The sequence below is a fragment of the Nycticebus coucang genome, chromosome 10 (assembly GCF_027406575.1).
Source record: "Nycticebus coucang isolate mNycCou1 chromosome 10, mNycCou1.pri, whole genome shotgun sequence".
Taxonomy (NCBI): Eukaryota; Metazoa; Chordata; class Mammalia; order Primates; family Lorisidae; genus Nycticebus; species Nycticebus coucang.
The window spans coordinates 36,337,017-36,361,379 of NC_069789.1; the positions used below are offsets into that span (position 1 = coordinate 36,337,017).

The following is a 24,363-nucleotide window of genomic DNA, read 5'->3' on the forward strand; positions in this document are numbered from 1 at the left end:
TGCTATTTCCTTTCTGAGAATTTCATAGTTTTCTTTATAGAGGTCCTTCACCTCCTTCGTTAGGTATATTCCTAGGTATTTCATTTTCTTTGAGACTATGGTGAAGGGAGTTGTGTCCTTAATTAGCTTCTCATCTTGACTGTTATTGGTGTACACAAAGGCTACTGACTTGTGGACATTGATTTTATATACCGAAACATTACTGTATTTTTTGATGACTTCTAGGAGTCTTGTGGTTGAGTCTTTGGGGTTCTCTAAGTATAAGATCATGTCGTCAGCAAAGAGGGAGAGTTTGACCTCCTCTGCTCCCATTTGGATTCCCTTTATTTCCTTGTCTTGCCTAATTGTATTGGCTAGAACTTCCAGCACTACGTTGAATAGTAAAGGTGTCAGAGGACAACCTTGTGTGGTTCCAGTTCTAAGAGGAAAAGCTTTCAGTTTTACTCCATTCAGTAAAATATTGGCTGTGGGTTTGTCATAGATAGCTTCAATCAGTTTTAGAAATGTGCCACCTATGCCTATACTCTTCAGTGTTCTAATTAGAAAAGGATGCTGGATTTTATCAAATGCTTTTTCTGCATCTATTGAGAGGATCATGTGATCTTTATTTTTGCCTCTGTTAATATGGTGGATAATGTTTATAGACTTGCGTATGTTAAACCAGCCTTGCATCCGTGGGATGAAGCCTACTTGATCATGATGAATGACTTTTTTGATGATAAGCTGTAATCTATTGGCTAGGATTTTGTTGAGAATTTTTGCGTCTATGTTCATGAGTGAGATTGGTCTGAAATTCTCCTTTATGTTTGGGTCTTTTCCTGTTTTTGGTATCAGGGTGATGTTTGCTTCATAGAATGTGTTGGGGAAGATTCCTTCTTCCTCAATTTTTTGGAAGAATTTCTGCAGTACAGGAATAAGCTCTTCCTTGAAGGTTTGATAGAATTCTGGAGTGAAGCCATCTGGACCAGGGCATTTTTTGGTTGGAAGCTTTTTTATTGTTTCTTTGATCTCAGTGCTTGAAATTGGTCTGTTCAGGAGCTCTATTTCTTCCTAGCTGGGTCTAGCGAGAGGGTGTGATTCCAAATATTGATCCATTTCTTTCACATTGTCAAATTTCTGGGCATAGAGTTTCTGGTAGTATTCAGAGATGATCTCTTGTATCTCTGTGGGATCAGTTGTTATTTCCCCTTTATCATTTCTGATTGAGGTTACTAGAGATTTTACTTTTCTTTTTTTTTTTTATTGGCCGGGGCTGGGTCTGGGACCGGCCACCTCTGGCATATGGGACCGGCACCCTACTCCTTGAGCCACAGGTACCGCCCGAGATTTTACTTTTCTATTCCTCATTAGTCTGGCCAATGGTTTATCTATTTTATTTATTTTTTCAAAAAACCAACTCCTTGTTTCATTAATTTTCTGAATGATTCTTTTGTTTTCAATTTCATTGATCTCTGATTTGATTTTGGATATTTCTTTTCTTCTACTGAGTTTAGGCTTCGATTGTTCTTCTTTTTCCAATTCCATAAGATCTCTTGTGAGATTGTTGATGTGCTCTCTTTCTGTTTTTCGAATGTAGGCATCTAAAGCGATGAATTTTCCTCTCAAAACTGCTTTTGCAGTATCCCACAGGTTTTGGTAGCTTGTGTCTTCATTGTTGTTATGCTCAAGGAAGTTAATGATTTCCTGTTTTATTTCTTCCTTCACGCATCTGTTATTCAACAGAAGATTGTTTAGTTTCCATGCCTTTGGGTGGGGTCGAGCATTTTTGTTAGAGTTGAGTTCCACCTTTAGTGCCTTATGGTCTGAGAAGATACAAGGTAAAATTTCAATTCTTTTGATTCTGTTGATATTTGTTTTGTGTCCCAGGATATGATCAATTTTGGAGAATGTTCCATGGGGTGATGAGAAGAATGTATATTCTTTATCTTTGGGATGGAGTGTTCTATATGCGTCTATCAAGCACAGTTGTTCTAGGGTCTCATTTAAGTCTCTTATATCCTTGTTTAATTTCTGTTTAGAGGATCTGTCCAGCTCTGTAAGAGGAGTGTTAAGGTCCCCTGTTAGTATGGTATTATCAGATATCATATTGCTCAGACTGAGTAAGGTCTGTTTCAAGAATCTGGGAGCATTTAAATTGGGTGCATAGATATTTAGAATTGAAATGTCTTCTTGTTGTAGTTTTCCCTTGACCAATATAAAGTGACCATCTTTGTCTTTTTTGACTTTAGTTGCTTTAAATCCACATGTATCTGAAAATAAGATTGCAACTCCTCTTTTCTTCTGAATTCCATTTGCCTGAAAAATTGTCTTCCAACCCTTGACTCGGAGCTTTAATTTGTCTTTTGAAGCCAGGTGTGTTTCTTGCAGACAGCAAATGGATGGCTTGTGTTTTTTAATCCAGTGAACCAATCTATGTCTCTTCAGTGGGGAATTCAAGCCATTAACATTTATTGATATAATTGATAAGTGTGATAGTATTCTATTCGTCTTATTTTGTGAGAGTCCATTGCTTAGTTTTATCTTTTGCATCAGTGTGGAGGTTTGGTTCTGTCCTTTAATTTCTGAGTTCTTACTTTGCTGCTGATCCATTGTGGTGGTCAGTGTGCAGAACATGTTGAAGTATTTCCTGTAGAGCTGGTCTTGTTGTGGCGAATTTCCTCAATGTTTGTATATCCGTAAATGATTTGATTTCTCCATCAATTTTGAAGCTTAGCTTAGCAGGGTACAGAATTCTGGGCTGGAAATTGTTCTGTTTAAGTAGATTAAAGGTACGTGACCATTGTCTTCTTGCTTGGAAAGTTTCATTAGAGAAGTCTGCGGTCACTCTGATGGATTTGCCCCTGTAGGTCAACTGGCGCTTACTCCTGGCAGCTTGCAGAATCTTTTCTTTTGTCTTAACTTTGGACAGGTTCATCACAATGTGTCTTGGAGTAGCTCGGTTAGAGTTGAGGCGACCTGGGGTCCGATAGCCCTCTGAGAGCAGTGTGTCAGAATCTTTGGTGATATTTGGGAAATTTTCTTTTATAATATTCTCTAGTATGGCTTCCATTCCTCTGGGGCATTCTTCTTCCCCTTCTGGAATTCCTATAACTCGTATGTTGGAACGCTTCATAAAGTCCCGTAATTCTGACAGTGAACGTTCTGCTTTCTCTCTCTTCTTTTCTGCCTCTTTTACTATCTGAGTTATCTCAAAAACTTTGTCTTCTACCTCTGAAATTCTTTCTTCTGCATGGTCTAACCTGTTGCTGATACTTTCCATTGCATCTTTAAGTTCCCTGATTGACTGTTTCATTTCTTTCAGCTCTGCTATATCCTTTTTATATTCTTCATATCTTTCATCTCTTATTTGATTCTGTTTTTGGATTTCCTTTTGTTTATTTTCCACTTTATTAGCAGTTTCCTTCATTGTTTCCATCATTTCTTTCATTGTTTTCAACATGTGTATTCTAAATTCCCTTTCTGTCATTCCTAACATTTCTGTATAGGTGTAATCCTCTGCAGTAGCTACCTCATGGTCCCTTGGCGGGGTTGTTCTGGACTGGTTCTTCATGTTGCCTGGAGTTTTCTGCTGATTCTTCCTCATGGGTGATTTCTTTTATCTGTTTCCTTGCCCTAATTTTCCTTTCACTTCCTCTTGCTCTTTAAGTTCTCGTGCCTGTGGACTCTGGGCGGCACGTGTGGCTCAAGGAGTAGGGCTCCGGCCCCATATATTGGAAGTGGCAGGTTCAAACCTGGCCCTGGCCAAAAATGTAGTCCAGTTTTCTTTTCACTTTCTTTGGCCTAGCCATCACGAAAATGCGTATCAAGGAGGTGTCAAAAGGCATAATAAAAATTTTAACAGAAAAAAAAAAACTGGAGCAAATGCCTGAAGGCTTAATGCCTGGCTATTTTTAGAGATGGGGTCTTGCTCTTGCTCAGACTGGTCTTTTTTTTTTTTTTTTTGTAGAGACAGAGTCTCACTTTATGGCCCTCGGTAGAGTGCAGTGGCCTCACACAGCTCACAGCAACCTCCAACTCCTGGGCTCAAGCGATTCTCCTGCCTCAGCCTCCCGAGTAGCTGGGACTACAGACGCCCACCACAATGCCTGGCTATTTTTTGGTTGCAGTTTGGCCAGGGCCGTGTTTGAACCCGCCACCCTCGGTACATGGGGCCGGCGCCCTACTGACTGAGCTCAGGCGCTGCCCGCTCAGGCTGGTCTTGAACTCCTGAGTTCAGACAATCCACCTGCCTCAGCCTCTCAAAGTGCTAGGATTGCAGGTGTGAGCCACCATGCCCGGCCTCACCACTCTTCCAAACGACACTGTGGGGTATGTTGTCCTATGATTTCATTTTTTTTTTTTTTAATCATAAAACTAACTTTATTATATTTTTTCCACTAAAATTTCTTGGCTAAATATCTTCACTGTCCTGATGACTTCTGGTTTCTGGTTCTTATTTTCTTGATGGACATAATTTCTTTATTATGATTTCATTTTTATGAAAAAATTAAGGGGAAAAGAGATTAAATATCTTGCTCAAGGTGACAGAGCTATTCACTAGTATGGCTGGGATAGAGACACAGGCAGTCAGAGGCCAAAACCTTCATTTGTAGGTGAAACAGCCTCCAGCTGGACAGTTGGGCTTATTCCAAAACTACTCTGTGAATCGCCATACTCTGATTTTTTTTTTTTTTTTGTCCTTTCTAGAAAATATGGCACTGAAACTTTCTGGGGAAAAAAGAGAACTTTTTAACTACTCGCCCTCCTCCTGCTTAGAACCACATTTCTAGGTCATCTCAGTTAATAGGCCCAACACAAGGCAAGAAGTTCTTACAAAGAAGTGGAGAGGATGGTCGAGATCTTAATGGATTTCTTAGAGATTTCTTACTCTAATTGCCCAGGATGCGTCCTTGGAAGTTCCCAGCCTCTAAATCAGCAGTTCTCAACCTGTGGGTTGTGACCCCTTTTTAAAGATGAAAATACATCCTGCATATCAGATATTTACATTATGATTCATAACAGTAGCAAAATTACAGTTATGAAGTAGCAACAAAAATAGTTTTATGGTTGGGGGTCACCACAACATGAGGAACTGTATTAAAGGGTCATAGCATTAGGAGGCATTAGGAAGGTTGAGAACCACTGTTCTAAATTGTCTGTAAAAGGCAGAAGGGGAAGGTGGGGGCAGAACTCATTGGCACCTTGGGTACATATTTGTTCCTGGCCTGAGTCACTTCCTTCGGGAACAGGGCCTTGGGTGAAATGTTTGCTTGGTCCACCTCCCTGGGTGCTGCCTTATAGCTCCCCTCCCAGTGGGGCAGGTGTCTGAGTACATACAACAGCCTTGCTCTCCTGTCTGGCCTGTGGAGCACACAGCCATGGCAGCTCAGGCAGTTGACATATCCAAGCACCGTGCCTCTGCTGAAGGTGTAGGCTGCAACCAGAAAGCCGTGAAGTACCTGGGCCAGGACTTCGAGACACTGAAGCAACAATGTTTGAACTCAGGGGTCCTATTTAAGGACCCAGAGTTCCCAGCGTGTCCATCAGCTTTGGGTTACAAGGATCTTGGACTACACTCTCCTAAAACTCAAGGCATCATTTGGAAGAGGCCCACGGTAAGGAAGAGGGCTTGCTGCTGCGTGTCACACAGCGGGGAGGGCCCTTGTGTCTCGTCAGAAGGAGCTAAAAGAGAAGTCATGGCTATGGATCCTACGTTTCTGGACCACATATTTTAGATCCCCTGACTCCTGCCACCTTTTAAAATCTTGTTCAGAGGCAGGGAGGTGCAGAGGGAGGGGAATGAATGGATCTGGAGCCAGGCAAATTAGATTTAAATCCAGGCTCTCCCTATGTGGTCTTGGGCAGATGAATCCTGTGAGTTTCAGTTTTCTCATCTGTAAAATGCGTTTGCTGGCACCTTATTTTCTCAGAGTTGGCATAAGATTAGAGATAAATCTCAGAGCATAGTGCCTGGCCCATAATAGATACAGAGGACACAGTAGTTATAACTGCCCAGAGCCCTCTGCCAACTCACAGTGGAACAGTTCAAGGCTGCCTGTAGTCAGCATGCTGGTAAATTGTGACAATATCTTGGTGAAAGGTTCAGGGTCGCTTAAGGTCATGAGTTGTCATTGCTCCATCAGGGCTGATAGGTGAAGAGGTGGGAGCCAGGGCTCTATGGATGCAGGTTGGGGTCAGGGGGTCCTATCCAGTGCTCATGGGCAGGGGATGGAGAACTGTCCTCCAAATACCTAGGCCTGTGACTCACCACAAGGTGAGCCTCATCAAGTTGTTTAACCTCAGGGTAAGAGCTCTCTCCACATAGAGTGGCTGTGAGAATTGAGTTCATCCATAGGAAGTGCTCTGTTCAGTGTCTGAGAAGCTATGACATGGACAAGCTCAGTGGCCTTTGGTCAGGGCACCTTTTGTCATGACAGGAGAATCAAGTCATGGTTCCTATTTTCTTGACAGTGGTTGAAAAGGGAAGGTAAGGGGAGAATAATTACTTTAAAATGGTCAAAATCACCCTTTAACTCTTACTACCTCTACCTTTTTGGTCCCATCCTATTGACATGGCACAGCAGTTTCCACCTGGGAGAATAACGCCTTTGCTAGGCCCCACTCCTGCCCATGTGGGCCACTTCCCAACCTCCTTTGAAACCTATGGAGTTACCCTGACACATTGATGAAGGCAAGACAGGGGATTGTGGTTTTATATCCCATATTTCAAGACTTGACAGCCACATTTCATTCCAACAGTTTGTTGAGCCTCTGTTTTATGCTGGGCATAGGCTGCACATAGTTTGGGCAGGTGGTCAGGGAGAAACTGAGGAATGAGCCCTGCTGTCAGTTCTGATGGAAGCTGTGAGCAGACAGAGATGTGAGCGAAGGACTATGCCCAGGGCAAGATGAAGTGAGTGCTTAGCAGAGGCATAACTCCCAGGCCAGAGGAACCTAATGACAAGTCTTAGGGAGGAGCGGAATTGAAGATCCCGAGGGCTCAGGGGAGAGGAGAGAGGTCATGGAGAGGGGGAATATTTCTTTTAGTGACCAAAGTCTGGTATCAGTTATCCTTTGCTTAGTATTTTTCCTGCCTATTCTCTCTCAAACTGTGTCTTCACCTAGTCTTACTGTCCACAGAAATGTGGTGATTTTAGGCTGGATGTGCTGTCAACAAAATCCAGAGGACGAGGCCTTGGGACCTGATTAACGTGGGATGTGGAACTGAAGGACTCCTGTTTGGAGTTCTCAAGGGTGTGTTAAATAAATACATATGTGTCAAAATGTAATCTCTCCTTTGCCAGTCATCAGTGAAGAATTATCACATGGCACTTTTGGCCAGGCTCCCATTCACATACGACAAGGGAACATTTTATCCTCTAAGATCTTATAGATTATTGAATAGACTTTCTGAGCCTGTGGAGATTGTGATTCTGTCTCTATCAGGAATGTATGTTGGATCCTGGGAAATTCAGCCTGGACCTAAATGCTTCTATTTTTTTTTCTCCCAAGAGGCCTCCCCAGGGGCTTGCAAGGAGATCCCAGAAATGAGGTGCATTACAAGTTTTCTTGCTACATTTAAAACTTACTATCTTAACCATTTTAAGTGCACCATTTAGTGGCAATAAGTACAAACAGAGTCTCACTTTGTTGCCCTTTGTAAGGCAACACTCTGTAGAGTGCCCTGACATCATCATAGGTCACAATAACCATCAAACTCTTGGGCTCAAATGAGCCTCTTACCTCAGCCTCTCAAATAGCTGGAACCACAGGTGCCTGTCACAGCACCCAATATTTTTTAGAGATGGTGTCTCACTCTTGCTTAGGCTGGTTTTGAACTCCCGAGCTCAAGCAGTCATCCAGCCTCAGCCTCCCAGAGTGCTGGGATTACAGGTGTGAGCCACTGTGCCTGGCTTTATTTGTCCTTTTGTGACTGGCTTAATTCACTTGGCAAAATGTCCTCAAGATTCACCCATCTTTTTTTTTTAGACAGAGTCTCAGTAGAGTGCCGCAGCATCATAGCTCCTAGTAATCTCACACTCTTGGGCTTAAGCAATTCACTTGCCTCAGCCTCCCCAGTAGCTGGGACTACAGGTGCCTGCCACAAGGCTCAGCTATTTTGTGTTGCAGTTGTCATTGTTGTTTAGCTGTCCCGAGTCACTTTGAACCCACCACCCTCGGTGTATGTGACTGGCGCCATAACCACTGTGCTATGGGCGCTGAGCCAGAGTCACCCATCTTGTAGCATGTGTCCGGATTTCCTTCCTTTTTCAGGTTGAATAGTATTCCATTGTGTGTGTTTGTATGTGTGACATTTTGTTTATTCATTTATCAGTGGATGGACACTTGAGTTGCTTCCATTTTTTGTCATTGTGAATCGTACTGTACTGAGCATGGGTGTACAAATAACTCTTTGAGACCTTGCTTCCAATTCTTTTTTTAATGTACCCATAAGTGGAATTGCTAGATCATATGTTAATTCCATTTTCAAGTTTTTAAGGAACATATTGTTTTACATAGTGACTGCTCCATTTTACATTCGCACCAACAGTATACAACGGTTCTATTATACCAGGGTAAACCCACATACACCTTCTGTATGTGTTTTTAGAAGTTATCATTCAAATGAAGGGAGAACATTGAGAATAAGCTTTTAGTTAACATATACTTTATTTACAATGAAATGAGGAATTTTCTGTTTACACACACACACACATAAATCTACATGAGAAACCTAAAAATGAGCACATATTAACATTATTAGACTATGTCCATGGTGTTATGATTTTTCTGTAACTTTTTGTACATTTTAAATGGTCACAGGAAAAAAATACATTTATGTACATTTATACATGAAGAATACTCAGTATTATGGATACAGTATTTCTTTCTTTTTTCCTTTTCTACACATCAAACTAATTTCAACTTTGCCTTCCCACCTTGTCAGAAGGGAAGAAATATCTGTGTGTCTCATAGACCTGTTTTCCTTGCTTCAGTTGGGTTAGAATTGGTGAATTTCCCAGACGGTAGAGGACATGGTGATTACAGGTAGGAGGTCATATTTATTAGGAAAATGCTTTTGTTCAGGAGGATTCAGCAGATGTGTACACTGCTGACACCTAGTGCTCTGGGTGCTGCTCCCTGAGGCAGTGTGGGACTTTGAAATAATCTTTCTTTCTTTTTTTTTATTGTTGGGGATTCATTGAGGGTACAATAAGCCAGGTTACACTGATTGCAGTTGTTAGGCAAAGTCCCTCTTGCAATCATGTCTTGCCCCTATGAAGTGTGACACACACCAAGGCCCCACCCCCCTCCCTCCATCCCTCTTTCTGCTTCCCCCCCATAACCTTAATTGTCATTAATTGTCCTCATATCAAAATTGAGTACATAGGATTCATGCTTCTCCATTCTTGTGATGCTTTACTAAGAATAATGTCTTCCACTTCCATCCAGGTTAATACGAAGGATGTAAAGTCTCCATTTTTTTTTTTAATGGCTGAATAGTATTCCATGGTATACATATACCACAGCTTGTTAATCCATTCCTGGGTTGGTGGGCATTTAGGCTGTTTCCACATCTTGGCGATTGTAAATTGAGCTGCAATAAACAGTCTAGTACAAGTGTCCTTATGATAAAAGGATTTTTTTCCTTCTGGGTAGATGCCCAGTAATGGGATTGCAGGATCAAATGGGAGGTCTAGCTTGAGTGCTTTGAGGTTTCTCCATACTTCCTTCCAGAAAGGTTGTACTAGTTTGCAGTCCCACCAGCAGTGTAAAAGTGTTCCCTTCTCTCCACATCCACGCCAGCATCTGCAGTTTTGAGATTTTGTGATGTGGGCCATTCTCACTGGGGTTAGATGATATCTCAGGGTTGTTTTGATTTGCATTTCTCTAATACATAGAGATGATGAACATTTTTTCATGTGTCTCTTAGCCATTCGTCTGTCATCTTTAGAGAAGGTTCTATTCATGTCTCTTGCTCATTGATATATGGGATTGTTGGCTTTTTTCATGTGGATTAATTTGAGTTCTCTATAGATCCTAGTTATCAAGCTTTTGTCTGATTGAAAATATGCAAATAACCTTTCCCATTGTGTAGGTTGTCTCTTTGCTTTGGTTGTTGTCTCCTTAGCTGTACAGAAGCTTTTCAGTTTAATGAAGTCCCATTTGTTTATTTTTGTTGTTGTTGCAATTGCCATGGCAGTCTTCTTCATGAAGTCTTTCCCCAGGCCAATATCTACCAGTGTTTTTCCTATGCTTTCTTGGAGGATTTTTATTGTTTCATGCCTTAAATTTAAGTCTTTTATCCATCTTGAACCAGGGATTGCCTATAGGCAGATGCCAGTTGAGGTAGGGGAGAGGAGGAACTGCAGGTCAGACACTTGAATGCGTCAGAGCTGAGTTGTCCTCCAGCGGTAGATGGCACTTCCTGACACCTCAGTATTTCCATCAGCATTTGGGATCATTATCATTTAGTTAAGTATTTAACAAGTGTCTGCAGGGTGCACAGCATTTTGCTAAACATGATTCTAATGCTCCATCTTATGTAAATAGGGGTGTTGTCTTCATGGGTAAGATCATACTTCGTCACACTATTATCTCAGCCTTTGCCTTCCTCTGCCCTCCCTGTGCCCCACCACCTTTCACACACACACAACCACATGATATAGTAATTAAATTACCAGCTGTGTCAGTGGCTCTGTGACTGTGGCTGGGCCTCCTATCTTCTTTGGACTTCACACTTCTCAGCAATGAACCCATGTTCTGTACAGTAGACAATCTTCTGTGACTCCAATGTCCCTTCACCCATGCTGCCACCATCACTGAGTGTCTTGTGACCTGTGTTTCTTCCCTCAATTACTTTTAGGAATTGTGTTCCAGCCCCCAGTTTATCATTGGTGGAGCCACGTGCACAGACATTTGTCAGGGTGGTCTCGGTGAGTAACTGGGCAGACTCCTGTTTGTTTTGTGAGAGGGTGGGTTGTATGTGTCATGAGCAAGATCAGATTTAAAATGTAAGGCTTGATCAACTGAATTATGTACCTGATTTCTCCATATGGTCTTGTGCTTTTGAAACTGCATTCCTCACTCTAGGTCTGAATGCTGGAACTACCTTTTGGGTCCCCCTTAGCAAGAGATTTTCTTCCAGCTCATTTAACTACTTCAATGCTGGAGTAATGAGCCGGGATCATAGGCACAGAGTGACAACTGTGCTGACTGTGTTTTTATAGCAGTTACCTTAAAGCACACATGCTTTGCCCTGTGGAATGGCCATGTCTCTCTAATTATGGATGTTATAATAGATGCTCTGATAATTAGTAAGAACACAAGAATCTTGTATTTCTAGACAGGAATTCTTTCTTTTTTTTTTTTTGAGATAGAGTCTCACTATGTCACCCTCGGTGGAGTGCTGTGGGTGTCACAGCTCACAGCAACTTCAAACTCTTGGGCTTCAGTGATTCTTTTGCTTCAGGCTCCCAAGTAGCTAGGATTACAGGTGCCCACCACAACGCTCAGCTAATTTTTGGTTGCAATTGTCATTGTTGTTTAGCCGGCCCGGGCCAGGCTTGAACCCACCAGCCTCTGTGTATGTGGCCAGCACCTTACTCACTGAGCTACAGGTGCTGAGCCTGGCAGGGCTTTCTTTTGTAGTCCTGGGATCATGGAATAAGGAACTTTCATTTCTCAACCCATCATATTCCTTTCAAGTCAGATGCAGCTATGTTTAAGAAATAATTTCATTTGGCTTTGTAAGTTCTAGCCTCAGTTCTCAGAAACTGAGATGATTCTTGGTCAGATTAGTTTTATTGATCTCATCAGCTCTCCTGATCCCAGGGCCTCTCAGATGGGAGTTTCTGCGTTGAGGTGGATAATGCTTACATTTTACAGACAACATGGCCCTGAATTGAATTCCTGGGGCTTCCAAATTGCCATCCAGTGACAGCTGCCAAATGTAGAACTGAAAATGAAGGCAAAGAAGAAACAAATCCTAAGTGGTGAAAATCAGCAAAACAAAAACCTCTGCATCCACACTGACCCCATAACCTTTCAGTTTTTAGGAGGTTTTCTCTTTTTCTCTTTCCTCCTTATTCCAGCTAGGAAACCTCTCCAGCCTGCTGGCAACTTTCATGATTTTGAAAATCATAGGGCATTTTATTTTAAATGCTTCCATTGTTCTCTCCTTTAATGAGTATAGCAAAATGCCTCAGCCACGGATCACGGAGCACGATGATGAAGCGGCAGGGATGGTTTGGGGTATCACACACAAGCATGTTCCTTGAAAAGCGCAGCTTCCATTTCCCAGGCTTCTGTGCGAGGGATCACAGATGGGTAGCGTTCTGACCTTTTCATGTTCTTTGTACGTGTGTGGTGCCTTCTTACTTCAAGCTCCACATTTAACCTAATTTAGCATGAGTTACAGGGAAGCACAACTTTGAACGTGCCTTTAACAGCTCCTTGTTAAAGACATTTTAACTTTGGGAAAGGAATTTAATAAGCACCTTTTCATCGATTGCCTTGGATGGATTTTTCTCTGAATGGTTTTAAGTGAGGAGAAGAGAGGGTTTCCCAAACGGGGCCTGTGGTGGCGCCTGTGGCTCAAGGAGTAGAGCGCCAGTCCCATATGCCGGAGGTGGCAGGTTCAAACCTAGCCCCGGCCAAAAACCAAAAAAAAAAGAAGAGTACCAAACGGGGCCTGAGCGTTACCATGGTGAGTGTGTGGTGCCAGTGGAGATGGAGGCTGAAAGTGAGGAAATGAACCTAGCTGACTCTCAGAATCCATCTCACGTCAGTCAGAACCAATGGGTTAGTGCAGCCTCCGCAGTGGTGGTTTTAATGACAGAGTGGAGAGGGGCTGTGCAGCTCAGCCCCCTGGCTGGGGCCTGGTGCAGTCTGAGCTTCAGCAAGTAGAAAAATGGGTGCCTCACAGCGCTGAGGCTGCAGCTTAGGGCTGGGGTGGGAGCCAGTGGCTGAGTTGCAGCAGTTTGTGTGGCCTGTGAGATCTGAGCCAAGGCTGGTCCTGAACAATGAGTGAATTGTGAAGAGATTAAGAGGAGAGACTCTTCACTTGATATACAGTGTGGGTTTCCAGAGGACAAGGCGTCATCATGGCATTTTTATGGACAACACAGTCCTTGTTGAGTTAGGGTGCAACATGGACTAATATTTGTTAAATGCTTTGTTGGCTGTTCAAACTGAATACAGCATGGGGGGTGGGCTTTAGATTCTCTTAAAAAATTTTATGATTTTTTAAAACAAACAGTTGGTCTATATAATGAAAATTATATCTTTTTCATAGAATTCTGTGTTATTATTTTTAGTATTATTTTGAATACATTACAATTAAAAAATTAAACAACAGAAAGGTGCCCGGTGGTCTGCAGCCAACCTGTCTACATCTATATCAGTGTTTACTGCCTCCTAACCACTTAAAAAAAACCCCAGAAATTTCTTTCAGCATTTCTTCATGCAAATTCAAGCAAATCAAAATATATATTTTAATTTTTATCCCATTATTGCATTGAAGGCAGCATACCATAAACACTGTTTGGCACCTTGTCATTATTCACTGTTATTTCATTTAATAAAGTGTCTTGGCGATCTCTCCCTGGCAGTCTGTGAGGAACTCCATTCTTTTTACACATTCCGAGTGCTGTTCTTACTTGTGCGGATGCACCACGGTTGATTCATGATGTATCCTGTCTCCCTTTGATGGACACATGAGTTATTTTCTCTCTCTTGCCATTATAAAAGTATTGGATTGAATCTCTTTGTTCATAATTCATCTTGCAGGTGGGAGGCTGTTTGCCCGCAGCTCCAAAGTATGGCTACTTGCATGAGAGTGGAGTGTCCATTGTTCCTCCTGACTGTCCTTGCAAAGCCAGATTTTTGTTTTTTTTAAGTTTCAGGTTAGTATGAGGGTACAGATGGATAGGTTACATTGTTTGCATTTGTTAGGTCCAAGTTGTAGTGTGCCCCCTCCCCAGGAGGTATGGCATGCACCCTTAGATTGTGCCAGTTAGGTGAGAGCACACTGATCCCTCTCCCTCCCCCCACCCTCTTCCTGCCCACTTGAGTTTAATTGTGTTTTTCTCTTGTGTGGGCACATGTTTGTTTGTTTATTGGCTTCGTATTAGATACTTGCTTTTCTATTCTTGTGGTACTTTACTAAGGAGAATATTCTCCAACTTCATCCAGGTTAATGCAAAAAATGTAAAGTCTTCATATTTTTGTATGGCTGAATAGTATTCTATGGTATACGTATATCACAGTTTATTAATCCACTTATGGATTGATGGGCGCTTGGGCTGATTGCACATCTTGGTGATTACAAATTGAGCAGCTATAAACATTCTATGGCATATGTCCTTATGGTAGAATGATTTTTTTTTCTTTTTGGATGGATATCTAGTAATGGGATTGCAGGATTAAGTGGAAGGTTTACTTTTATTTAATTAGTTACTTAATTAATTAATTTATTTTTAGACAGAGTCTCACTTTGTTGCCTTTGGTAGAGTGCTATGGTGTCATAGCTCATAGCAACCTCAAACTCTTAGACTTAAGTGATCCTCTTGCCTCACCTTCCTGAGTAGCTGGGACTACAGGCACCCACCACAGTGACCAGCTATTATTTTTATTTTTATTTTTTTTTGAGACAGAGCCTCAAGCTGTCACCCTGGGTAGAGTGTCGTGGCATAGCTCACAGCAACCTCCAACTACTGGGCTCAAGCAATTCTCCTGCCTCTGCCTCCCAAGTAGCTGGGATTACAGGCACCTGCCACAATGCCGGGCTATTTTTTTGGTTGCAGCCGTCATTGTTTGGCGGGCCCGGGCTGGATTTGAACCCACCAGCTCAGGTGTATGTGGCTGGTGCCTTACCTGCTTGAGCCACAGGTGCTGAGCCATGGCCAGCTATTTTTTAAAGATGGGGTCTCTCTCTTGCTCAAGCGATCCACCCACCTCAGTCTCCTATAATACTTACTAGGATTATAGATGTGAGCCATCGTTTCTGGACAGGTCTACTTTTAGTTCTTGAAGATTCTCTATATTTCTTTCCATAGAGACTGTGTTAGTTTGCAATTCTACCAATACCAGAAAGTATTCCCTTCTTTCTACATCCATGCCAGCATCTGCAGCTTTGGGACTTTTTGATGAGGGCTATTCTCACTGGGATTAGGTGGTTTTGATTTGCATTTCTCTGATGACTAGAGATGATGAGAATTTTTTTCATATGTTTTTTGGCCATTAGTCTGTCTTCTTTGGAGAAGTTTCTGGTTCATATCTCTTGCCCAGTGATTGATGGGATTGTTTGCTCTTTTTTATTGATTAATTTGAGTTCTCTGTAGATTCTGGTATCGAGTCTTTGTCAGATTCATGACATGCAAATATCTTTTCCCATTCTGAAGGTTGTCTGTTTGCTTTAATTGCTGTCTCCTTGGCTGCGCAGAAGCTTTTTAGTTTAATGAAGTCCCATTTATTTATTTTTGTTGTTGTGATTTGCCAATGGAATCTTCTTCATAAAATATTTTCCCAGGCTGGTATCATCAAAAGTTTGTCCCATACTTTCTTCTAGGGTTTTTTTTCACTTCATGTCCTAAATTTAGATCTTTTATCCATCGGGAGTCAATTTTTGTAAGTGGTGGAAGGTTTGGGTCCAGTTTTGGTCTTTTACATGTGGTTATCCAGTTTTCCCAGCACCATTTATTAAATAGTGATTCTTTACCCCAGTGTATGCTTTTGTTTGGTTTATCAACTATCAGACGGCTATAAGAGACTGGTTTCATCGCTAGGTTTTCTATTCTGTTCCATATATATATATATATATATATATATACACACATATTGCAGTTTTTGTCTGGGGGTGGGTTTGAACCCGCCACCTCTGGCATATGGGGCTGGTGCCCTACTCCGTTGAGCCACAGGCACCACCCATATGTTTCATATGTTTATGTCTCTGTTTTTGTGCCAATACCATGCTGTTTTGATCACTGTGGACGTGTAATATAACCTGGAGTCTGGTGGAGTGATGCCTCCGGATTTGTTTTTATTGCTGAGAATTGCCTTGGGTATATGGGTTTTTTTCTGGTTCCATACTAAACGAAGAACTACTTTTTCTAGTTCTTCAAAGCATGATGTTGGTATTTTAATGGGGATTGCATTAAATCTGTAGATTGCTTCAGGTAGTATAGACATTTTAACAATGTTGATTCTTCCCAGCAAAGAGCATGGTATGTTCTTCCACTTGCTAATGTCTTCTGCTATTTTTTTTCTTAGGGTTTCTGCAGAGATCCTTCACCTCCTTTGCTAGATATATTCTCAGGTATTTCATTTTCTTTGAAGCTACTGTGAAGGGAATTGTGTCCTGATTTGCTTTGCAGCTGGCTGTTACTGGTATAACAGCCTTTAGTATATAATAGCTTTTAGTATACAAGGTATACAAAGGCTACTAATTTGTGGACACTGATTCTATATCCTGTGATACTGTATTTCTTGATCACTTCCAGGAATCTTATGGTTGAATCTCTGGGGTTTTCTAAGATCATAACATTGCAAAGAGCAGGAGTTTGACCTCCTCTGCCCCCATTTGGATGCCCTTACTATCCTTTCCTTGCCTGATTGCATTGGCCAGAACTTCCAGCATTATGTTGAATAAGCGGTGGCAATAGTGAACCTCCTCATCTGATTCTAGTTATTATTGGAAATTCTTTTTTTTTTGAGACAGAGTCTCAAGCTGTCACCCTGGGAGGAGTGCCATGTCATCACCATAGCTCACAGCAACCTTAAACTCTTGGGCTCAGGTGATCCTCCTGCCTCAGTTTTTCTATTTTTTTTTTTTTTTTTAAGAGACAGAGTCTCACTTTGTTGCCCTCCGTAGAGTGCTATGGCATCACAGTTCACAGCAACCTCCAGCTCTTGGGCTTAGGCGATCTCTTGCCTCAGCCTCCCGAGCAGCGGGGACTATAGGCACCCACCATAATGCTCAACTTTTTTTTTTTTTTATTAAATCATAGCTGTGTACATTAATGCAATCATGGGGTACAGCGTGCTGGTTTCAACATACAATTTGAAATGTTTTCATCAAACTGGTTAACATAGCCTTCATGGCACTTTCTTAGCTATTGTGTTAAGACATTTATATTCTACACTTAGTAATTTTTTTTTGCAGTTTTGTTGCAGTTTGGCTGGGGCCAGGTTTGAACCTGCCACAGGTGCTGCCCAGTTTTTCTATTTTTAGTAGAGTCAGAGTCTTGCTCAGGTTGGTCTCAAACTCCTGAACTCAGGCAATCCACCTGCTTCAGCCTCCCAGAGTGCTAGGATTATAGGCGTGAGCCACCACGCCCAGCCTCAAGAGAAATTCTTTCAGTTTTATTCCATTCAGTAAGATATTGCCTGGGGGCTTGTTGTAGATAGCTTCTATCAGTTTAAGAAATGTCGGGCGGCGCCTGTGGCTCAGTGAGTAGGGTGCTGGCTCCATATACCAAGAGTGGAGGGTTTGAACCTGGCCCTGGCCAAACTGCAATAAAAAAATAGCTGGGCGTTGTGGTGGACACCTATAGTCCTAGCTACTCGGGAGGCTGAGGCAAGAGAATCGCCTAAGCCCAAAGGTTGCTGTGAGCTGTGACACTACAGCTCTCTACAAAAAAAAAAAAAAAAAGAAAGAAAGAAAAAGAAAGAAAGAAAGAAATGTCCCATCTATGTCTATTTTCTTAGGTGTTCTTATCAGAAAAAGATGCTGGATTTTGTCAAATGCTTTTTCTGCGTCTATTAAGAGGATCATGTAGTCTTTGTTTTTGTTTCTGTTTATGTGGTGAATTACATTTATGGATTTGTGTATGTTAAATAAACTTTGCATTGCTGGGATAAAGCCTCCTTGATTGTAATGTATAATTTTTTTAATGTGCAGCTGTATTCTATTTGCTAGAATTTTATTGATTATTCTTTGCATTCATTTTCATTAATGAAGTTTGTCTGTAGTTCTCCTTTTTAGCTGAATCCTTTCCTGGTTTTGGTATCAGAGTGATGTTTGCTTCATAGAATGAGTTGGGGAAGTTTCCTTCCTTCTCAAGGTTTTGGAATAGGTTCTGTAGTATAGGTACAGGTTCATTTTTGAAGGTGTGATAGAATTCTGGTGTGAAGTTGTCTGTTCTAGGGCTTTTGTTGTTGTTGTTGTTGGAAGCTTTTTATTGTTGCTGCAATTTCAGTGCTTGAATTTGGTCTGTTCAGGAGCTCTTTTTCTTCCTAGTTAAGTCTAGGGAGATGGTGTGATTTCAAGTATTGGTCCCCTTCCTTCACCTTGTCAAATTTCTGTTTTTTGTAGTAATGAGGGGCGATATTTTTTATATCTGTGGTGTCTGTTGTTACTTCCCTTTTTTCATTTCCGATTGAGGTTATTAAAGATCTTACATTTCTGTTTTTAGTTAATCTGGCCAAAGGTTTATTGATTTTGTTTGTCTTTTCAAAGAACCAGTTTTTTGTTTGCTTAATTTTATGAATGATTCTTTTGTTTTTAATTTCATTTATTACTGATTTAAATTTGGTTAATTTCATTTATTACTAATTTAAATTCGGTTATTTCTTTTCTTCTGCTAGGTTGGGATTGGATTGCTCTTTCTTTTCCAGTTCCTTGAGGTGGTTCATTAGGTTGTTGATGTGCACTCTTTCTGGTTTTTGGATGTGGGCATTTAAGGTAATGAATTTCTCTCTTAGGACTGCTTTTGCTGTATTCCACAAGTTTTGATAGCTTGTGGCTTCACTGTCATTATGTTCAAGGAATTTAATGATTTCCTTTTTTATCTCAAAAATATAGAACGCCTCACAAATCTGCATGTCATCCTTGGCAGGGGCCATGCTAATCTCTGTATCATTCCAATTTTAGTATATGTGCTACCTAAGTGATCACAGCACAGCCAGATTTTGTCCTGAAAGTGTGAGCCTCTGGCTCCCATCAGAGTTTATGCTCACACAGAGCCCAGGAGCTGTTCGTATTTTAGGGAAATAAAGATAAAGGAGGCTAGATGCTAAGGATCCTGTGTTTCCAGGTAATTCTTACTTCAGGATATGGCATTTTTTGGGGTAGTTCAGCCCCTGCAGGAGCAAGCGTGGTTTTGCTTCTACACAAGTAATCAAACATGTAAATCCTTTGATGAAAAAGCCTGCAAACGAAAGCTCTCCTTGGGCCCCCAGGCCTGCTGGCATGTGGAGGAGCAGAGTTCTCCAACAGGAGACCCTGATGACCTTGTAATCCTAGTCTTACCTTGCTCCTTCTTCTCTGTGGAGCCTGTACTCACCAGGTCTAGCAAGGGCCACACAGTCAGTGTCCTACTGGAGTATGAGGATATCTAAGGCCCCCCACCCAATATTGTGGGTGTCCACCCACTTCTCTGCGGACCACGTCTGTGGGTGTCCATTTCAGTGGGTGCTACCAGCTCTGCACATCATTCAGGGAGCTGCAGGGCCCTTGCCCATCCCTCAGCTGCTCATCCCAGCACAATCTGTCTCTCCTTTGCATTTTGGTCCATGCACATCTCAGGGCATCTTGAGGACTTTATGGCCACTGACATAGACCCTCTCCTGCACAGGAAGTACCTATTTCTGGCTTTGTGCACCCCACATAGTACATTATACCTGTGTATGAACCACATCTCCTTTGTACACTGGCCTTAGCAGTCCAGCCAAGTAGCTTAAGGAAAAGGGGGACTTATTGGCTCATCCACTAGGCCATAAAAGGGGAAGGGCAGTGTTGGTCTCTGGCAAACCTGGATCCAGGGGAAAATATTCCTGGCACACTCCATGCCTACCTTTTGTCTCTGCTGGTATCTACAGGTTGGCTTCACTGTCTTCCCTGGCAGATAGGATCCAACTGGCAAGACATAGGACCACTGGTGGTTCCAAGCTTCATCCTCAACCAGCTTTGGTTTTACAGATGACTTAAAATGATTCTAGTGTGATGGTCTGGGTTTTCACTGACTTGTTGGGCTGGTTACTACAGCCGAGGAGCGGGGGTAAGGTACAATTTGGTCAGCACAACCTGGATCATAGGTCCACTGTTTTGGTTGAGAGCCTTTAGCAACTGGAAAGCCCCTCACAAACCACAGGGAGAATTCTCCAAAAGAAGGGGGAGATGGCTCTGGACAGACAGAGAAAGGAAAGTATACCTCAACAGGTAATGGGGTGTGGGGAACCCAAGTGTGGCCATCCTGTGCTGTCCCTCCCCCAGGCCGTCTCTGCCTCTGAGCCTCATGTTGCTGGCATCTTTCCCCTCCCCTAAACCCACCACTCTGCAATGCTACTGGAAATGCCTTTGCTGCAGACCCTTCCTCTCTGTCTGGATCTATCACTAGCAGTGCTTAATTCAGCAAGCACAAGTAGACCTGCCTGCGGCCCCTCTACCTCCGTTTTCATAACTATAAAGTGGGGATACAATCAAACCCAGCCGCCTGAGTGGTTGAGTAGAGAATTGACTTTTGGACCTGTTTTCTAGGAAGTGGGCACTGCTGAGGGTGGACGTGGATATTAATAACTCTGGGAGTCCTGACCGTGTGGCTTGTGGACTGCCCTACACATCTCTGTAGCCTCAGTGCCTGAGGCATAGCAGGCCTGAGGACATAGAGGAACATAGACATAGACATAGAGGAATGTCTAATGTCTTTTGATCTGTTGATCTAAACCCTTTTGTCATTATTAAATCATTTGAAAACAGGCATAGCCTAAATCAGAGGCTACTTATGTTTTTCTTCCTTCCTTCCCAGTACCACTTTTGACAATCAGGCTGGATCAGGCATTTAGAATAAAATAAAAATCCCACCCAGAGGTGCCCTAGTGTCTTTATTTTTAAAGGATTTCAAAGTTTCATGCAAAGTGGCTTATCCACTTGCCGCGTCCCCAGGTTGCAGACACTGCTGGGCAGGTATAATACATAAAGGTGTTTGGAGGTGCTTGCTGGTCCTCAGCCATGGAAGAATGCCCCAGAATCAGACCAGGACTGAGACTGTCCCAAGCTCTTGATGGCTATGGATAAAGGAACACACTTGCTGGACCCTGTGGCTCCCTAGTGGGACCCAGAGTTGGCCTGTCTCTCACTAGCGCAGCAGTGATCACAGCTGCCAACTGCTCACTGTGCAGGCTCCGTCTAGGCCTTACTTCACCTACAAATAAGGACACGCTAAGACATGGCATCATTTGTGCTGACGGTTGTGAAAACGCAACAGCACCCAAACTATTGTTAGGTACAAATGGGCCCAAAGGCCACATGAGGGATGTTACTCAATAGAAGCAGAAGACCTTGGTCTCTGAAAAATGAAGTTTGTTGCTTGCTGCTTTGAGGAGCAGGAGATTTTCTTCTTTAACAAATGAGCTACAGAGACATCCAGATTGTGCGTAGAAACTAGAGTGATGTTTGAAGAGCACATGCTATAAGATTTACCCAGACTTTTGATCTAGTGGATGGTTTATTTTCCATGGGGAACAGGGTTAGTAAACGATATGAACTTTGCGTTTGCTTTGAAGGGTTTGGTAAGCACTGGGGTCTCCCTCTCTGCATCCTGCCTTCCTTTTTCTCGCTTTGTCCCATGTACTTTACGTGTCTGTGCTTGTGTGTGCTTACCTCTCCCAGCCCCCTGTTCTCTATCGACCTGATTTTTCTCTTTGCCTCTATGGAACTGATACCTTTTTTTTCTATCTTTGTTATTTATTGAATAGAGTTTTATATTCTGTATTTCTGTTTTGAAAAGTGAATAACTGGACCTTTTAATATGTCTCTAAAGATAAACAAAAAAACAATAGCAGCAACCTAAAATCAGTTGCTTCTCTCTGCACCCCTCCCAGTGGCTTTTCTCAGGGAGCCAGAGCACCCTCATGCAGCAAGGCCTGGACTCTGGGAACAGTGCTAGTCGGTAATTAGGAGTCATAGCAGCATCTTTAAGACCACTTTCCCAGGTACCCTTTGATCTGTAGCATCCTTTGAGGACTGGGGGGAAGGAAATCAATTCACTAGGAGAGAATGGTTGCTTTTAATGAGCGATCATGGAAGCCTTGGATATCTTAAAGAGCCAAATTGCTCATTGATTCTGGAGAGCACAGGGTTAGACTTCTGGGAGGCAGGAAAAACTGCAGATGACAGTTCCATGCAGCCTGGTGGGGACGTCATTTTGCTAACGGGGTCTTTTCTGCCTGTAGTTCCCTTCTTGGTGGTTTGTCTTTTCCCTCATCTTGGTTCCTGGTGATCAGTGCCCTTCTGTGTTGCTCTAATCGCACCACTGTCCTATCCAGTCAGAGCAAAGGGCCCAGGACAACCAGTTCCACTTTAACAATGATGATTTGGGACAGTGAATTACAGGAGAATATTGTGCATTACTTTAAGAGCATTAGAGAATTCCACAGTATGTGGTGAGTTTCACTAACCCTTGCTAACTTATTTCTCTTCGGTATAAATGCAGGTGATGAGCACAGGCTGAGAAGTCACAGATTATTTTCATGTCACCTAACAATTGTTACAAATAGTCAAAACGCCACTTCTGCTCATCGCTGTTTCAGAATTGTGCTGTTTATTAGGCTCCTTTCCAAGCCGTTTATTTAGAATGCTAATGAAGAACAACAAACCTTACTGTATTATACTTTTTGGAAAACATATTTGGATGACTTTCAATGTAATTATTTTTATAGTTTTATTTTTCATTTTATGCATTTAGAAAGATTATTCCAAAATCAGAGCCTGACTTCATTGAAAGGCAAAGTTGGTCCATGCACAGGAAAGGCTAAGAATCTTGCCTTGCAGGAATGCTAGGCTGCTCTGCTAAGGGTGCCAGAAAGGAATTTTTTTTTTTTTTGAGTCAGAGTTTCAAGGTGTCGCCCTCAGTAGAGTTCCGTGGCGTCACAGCTCACAGCAACCTCAAACTCTTGAGCTTAAACAATTCTCTTGCCTCAGCCTCCCAAGTAGCTGGGACTATAGGTGCCCGCCACAACGCCCAGCTAGTTTTTTGTTGTAGTAGTCATTATTTGGCAGGCTTCGGCTGGGTTCTAACACGCCAGCTCTGGTGTACGTGGCTGGTGCCGTAACCGCTGAGCTACAGGCGCCAAGCTGTCAGAAGGGAGTTTTATCAGCACTCTCCTACTCAAAGGTATCTTGATTACCCCTTACTTTGGAAGAGAGGTGCAAAAAGTACAGGTGAGTCTGAGTCCCTAGGGAGAGAGCCCCTTAACTTTGAGGTTCCTTAAACTTCTGAGGGGAGTGGGCCAGGCCAGGGGGTGCTCTCTGAGACCTGTCTCAGCTGAACAGCCTGAGGATTGGGTCTAAAAATCAAGTCCCATGGGGTTGCTGATTCCTACTTAGAGAAGTGATTGCAGACATACATCTGTCCTACATTTTTAGAGAACACTTATTTTAACCCATTCCATAGACCCCACTATTAGTAAGGCTGGACTTTATACTCAACAGCTCAGCTCACTGCCGGAGGCTTAAGTTTTGCAGACATCACTCCAGGATCCAAGGACACTTTCTCTGTCACAGCCTGGCCATAAGCTCTAGCTCTCTCTGACTTACTAGGGTACACTGCTGCCCCCACCTAGCCATCAGGTCCAGCACATAGAGCTGGTTAAAGGGGCTACCTAAAGGACCCCTCAGGGCCACCTGAAGACAGTGCAATTGATTGAGCACCAGTGATGCAATGTCCCTGTCCCCAAGGCTCTGGGCAGCCCGTCCATGCTGACTCCTGGGATGTCACTGAAGAGGAAAAAGGTGGAGGCAGGAAGGATGGTTCAGGCTCAGTAAGGATGTGCTCAGGCCTCTGTCTCATTCAGGGCAGCCATGGGCATTTATTAGAAGCAGCAGCATCATTATCTGGAATGGTAGCTTGGAGGCCATACCCTCAGTTCTTCAGTAGGTTGATTCCTACCATCCATGGATCCTCCCGGAAAAGCCTGGTCCTCCCAGAAACAAATCCATGCTGTTTGCACATGGGAGGAGTGAAAAATGCTTCCTTTCTTATAAGAGGCTACAGATATGAGGAATGGAAACAAGTGCCATCTAAAAAGCCCTTTGCAGTTGCCACTATCTTTCCAGTGCTTTCTCTTGGCCCCGTTGTTCCTATCATCTCCCTCTTGCTGTCTCTTCTCTTCTTGCTGATCTTGGGCTGGACAATCTCTCACTAGCCAACAGAAGCTGGTTGGGTATTTCCCTTCCCAGCCATAGAAAGGTGCAGTCTATTTTTCCCAATGCTCCTGGTATCCCCATAGTCACCTCCCAGAGTTATAGCTGGGACACTCCATGCTTTGGAGTATGGGACCCTCTCTACTTTACACTTTGCTTTACCTTCTCCCTTCTGCTCCAAGAAGCTTCTTTGTGCCATCCTTGGGCATCCCACAGGATAGCTGTGTGGCCTTGGGATTTGT

General features: G+C 42.7%; 1 protein-coding gene and 1 non-coding gene across 4 annotated transcripts in view; one reads left to right on the top strand and one right to left on the bottom strand.

Annotated features, from left to right (window-relative positions):
* The first annotated feature begins 5,308 nt into the window (after positions 1 to 5,308).
* Positions 5,309 to 24,363, top strand: part of CAPN8 (calpain 8) — a 90,495-nt gene continuing 71,440 nt past the window's right edge. For 2 of the 3 annotated variants that reach the window (XM_053607647.1, XM_053607646.1), the window contains exons 1-2: positions 5,325 to 5,594; positions 10,847 to 10,916. In XM_053607647.1, coding sequence (XP_053463622.1) covers positions 5,358 to 5,594; positions 10,847 to 10,916 — 307 coding nt within the window. In that variant the 5' untranslated portion in view covers positions 5,325 to 5,357. Of the gene's footprint in view, positions 5,595 to 10,846; positions 10,917 to 24,363 lie in introns of all 3 variants that reach the window. The other variant, XM_053607645.1, reaches the window with a different exon arrangement.
* Positions 18,775 to 18,882, bottom strand: LOC128597877 (U6 spliceosomal RNA). Its single transcript, XR_008383432.1, has one exon. It is a non-coding gene; the product is annotated as a U6 spliceosomal RNA (small nuclear RNA).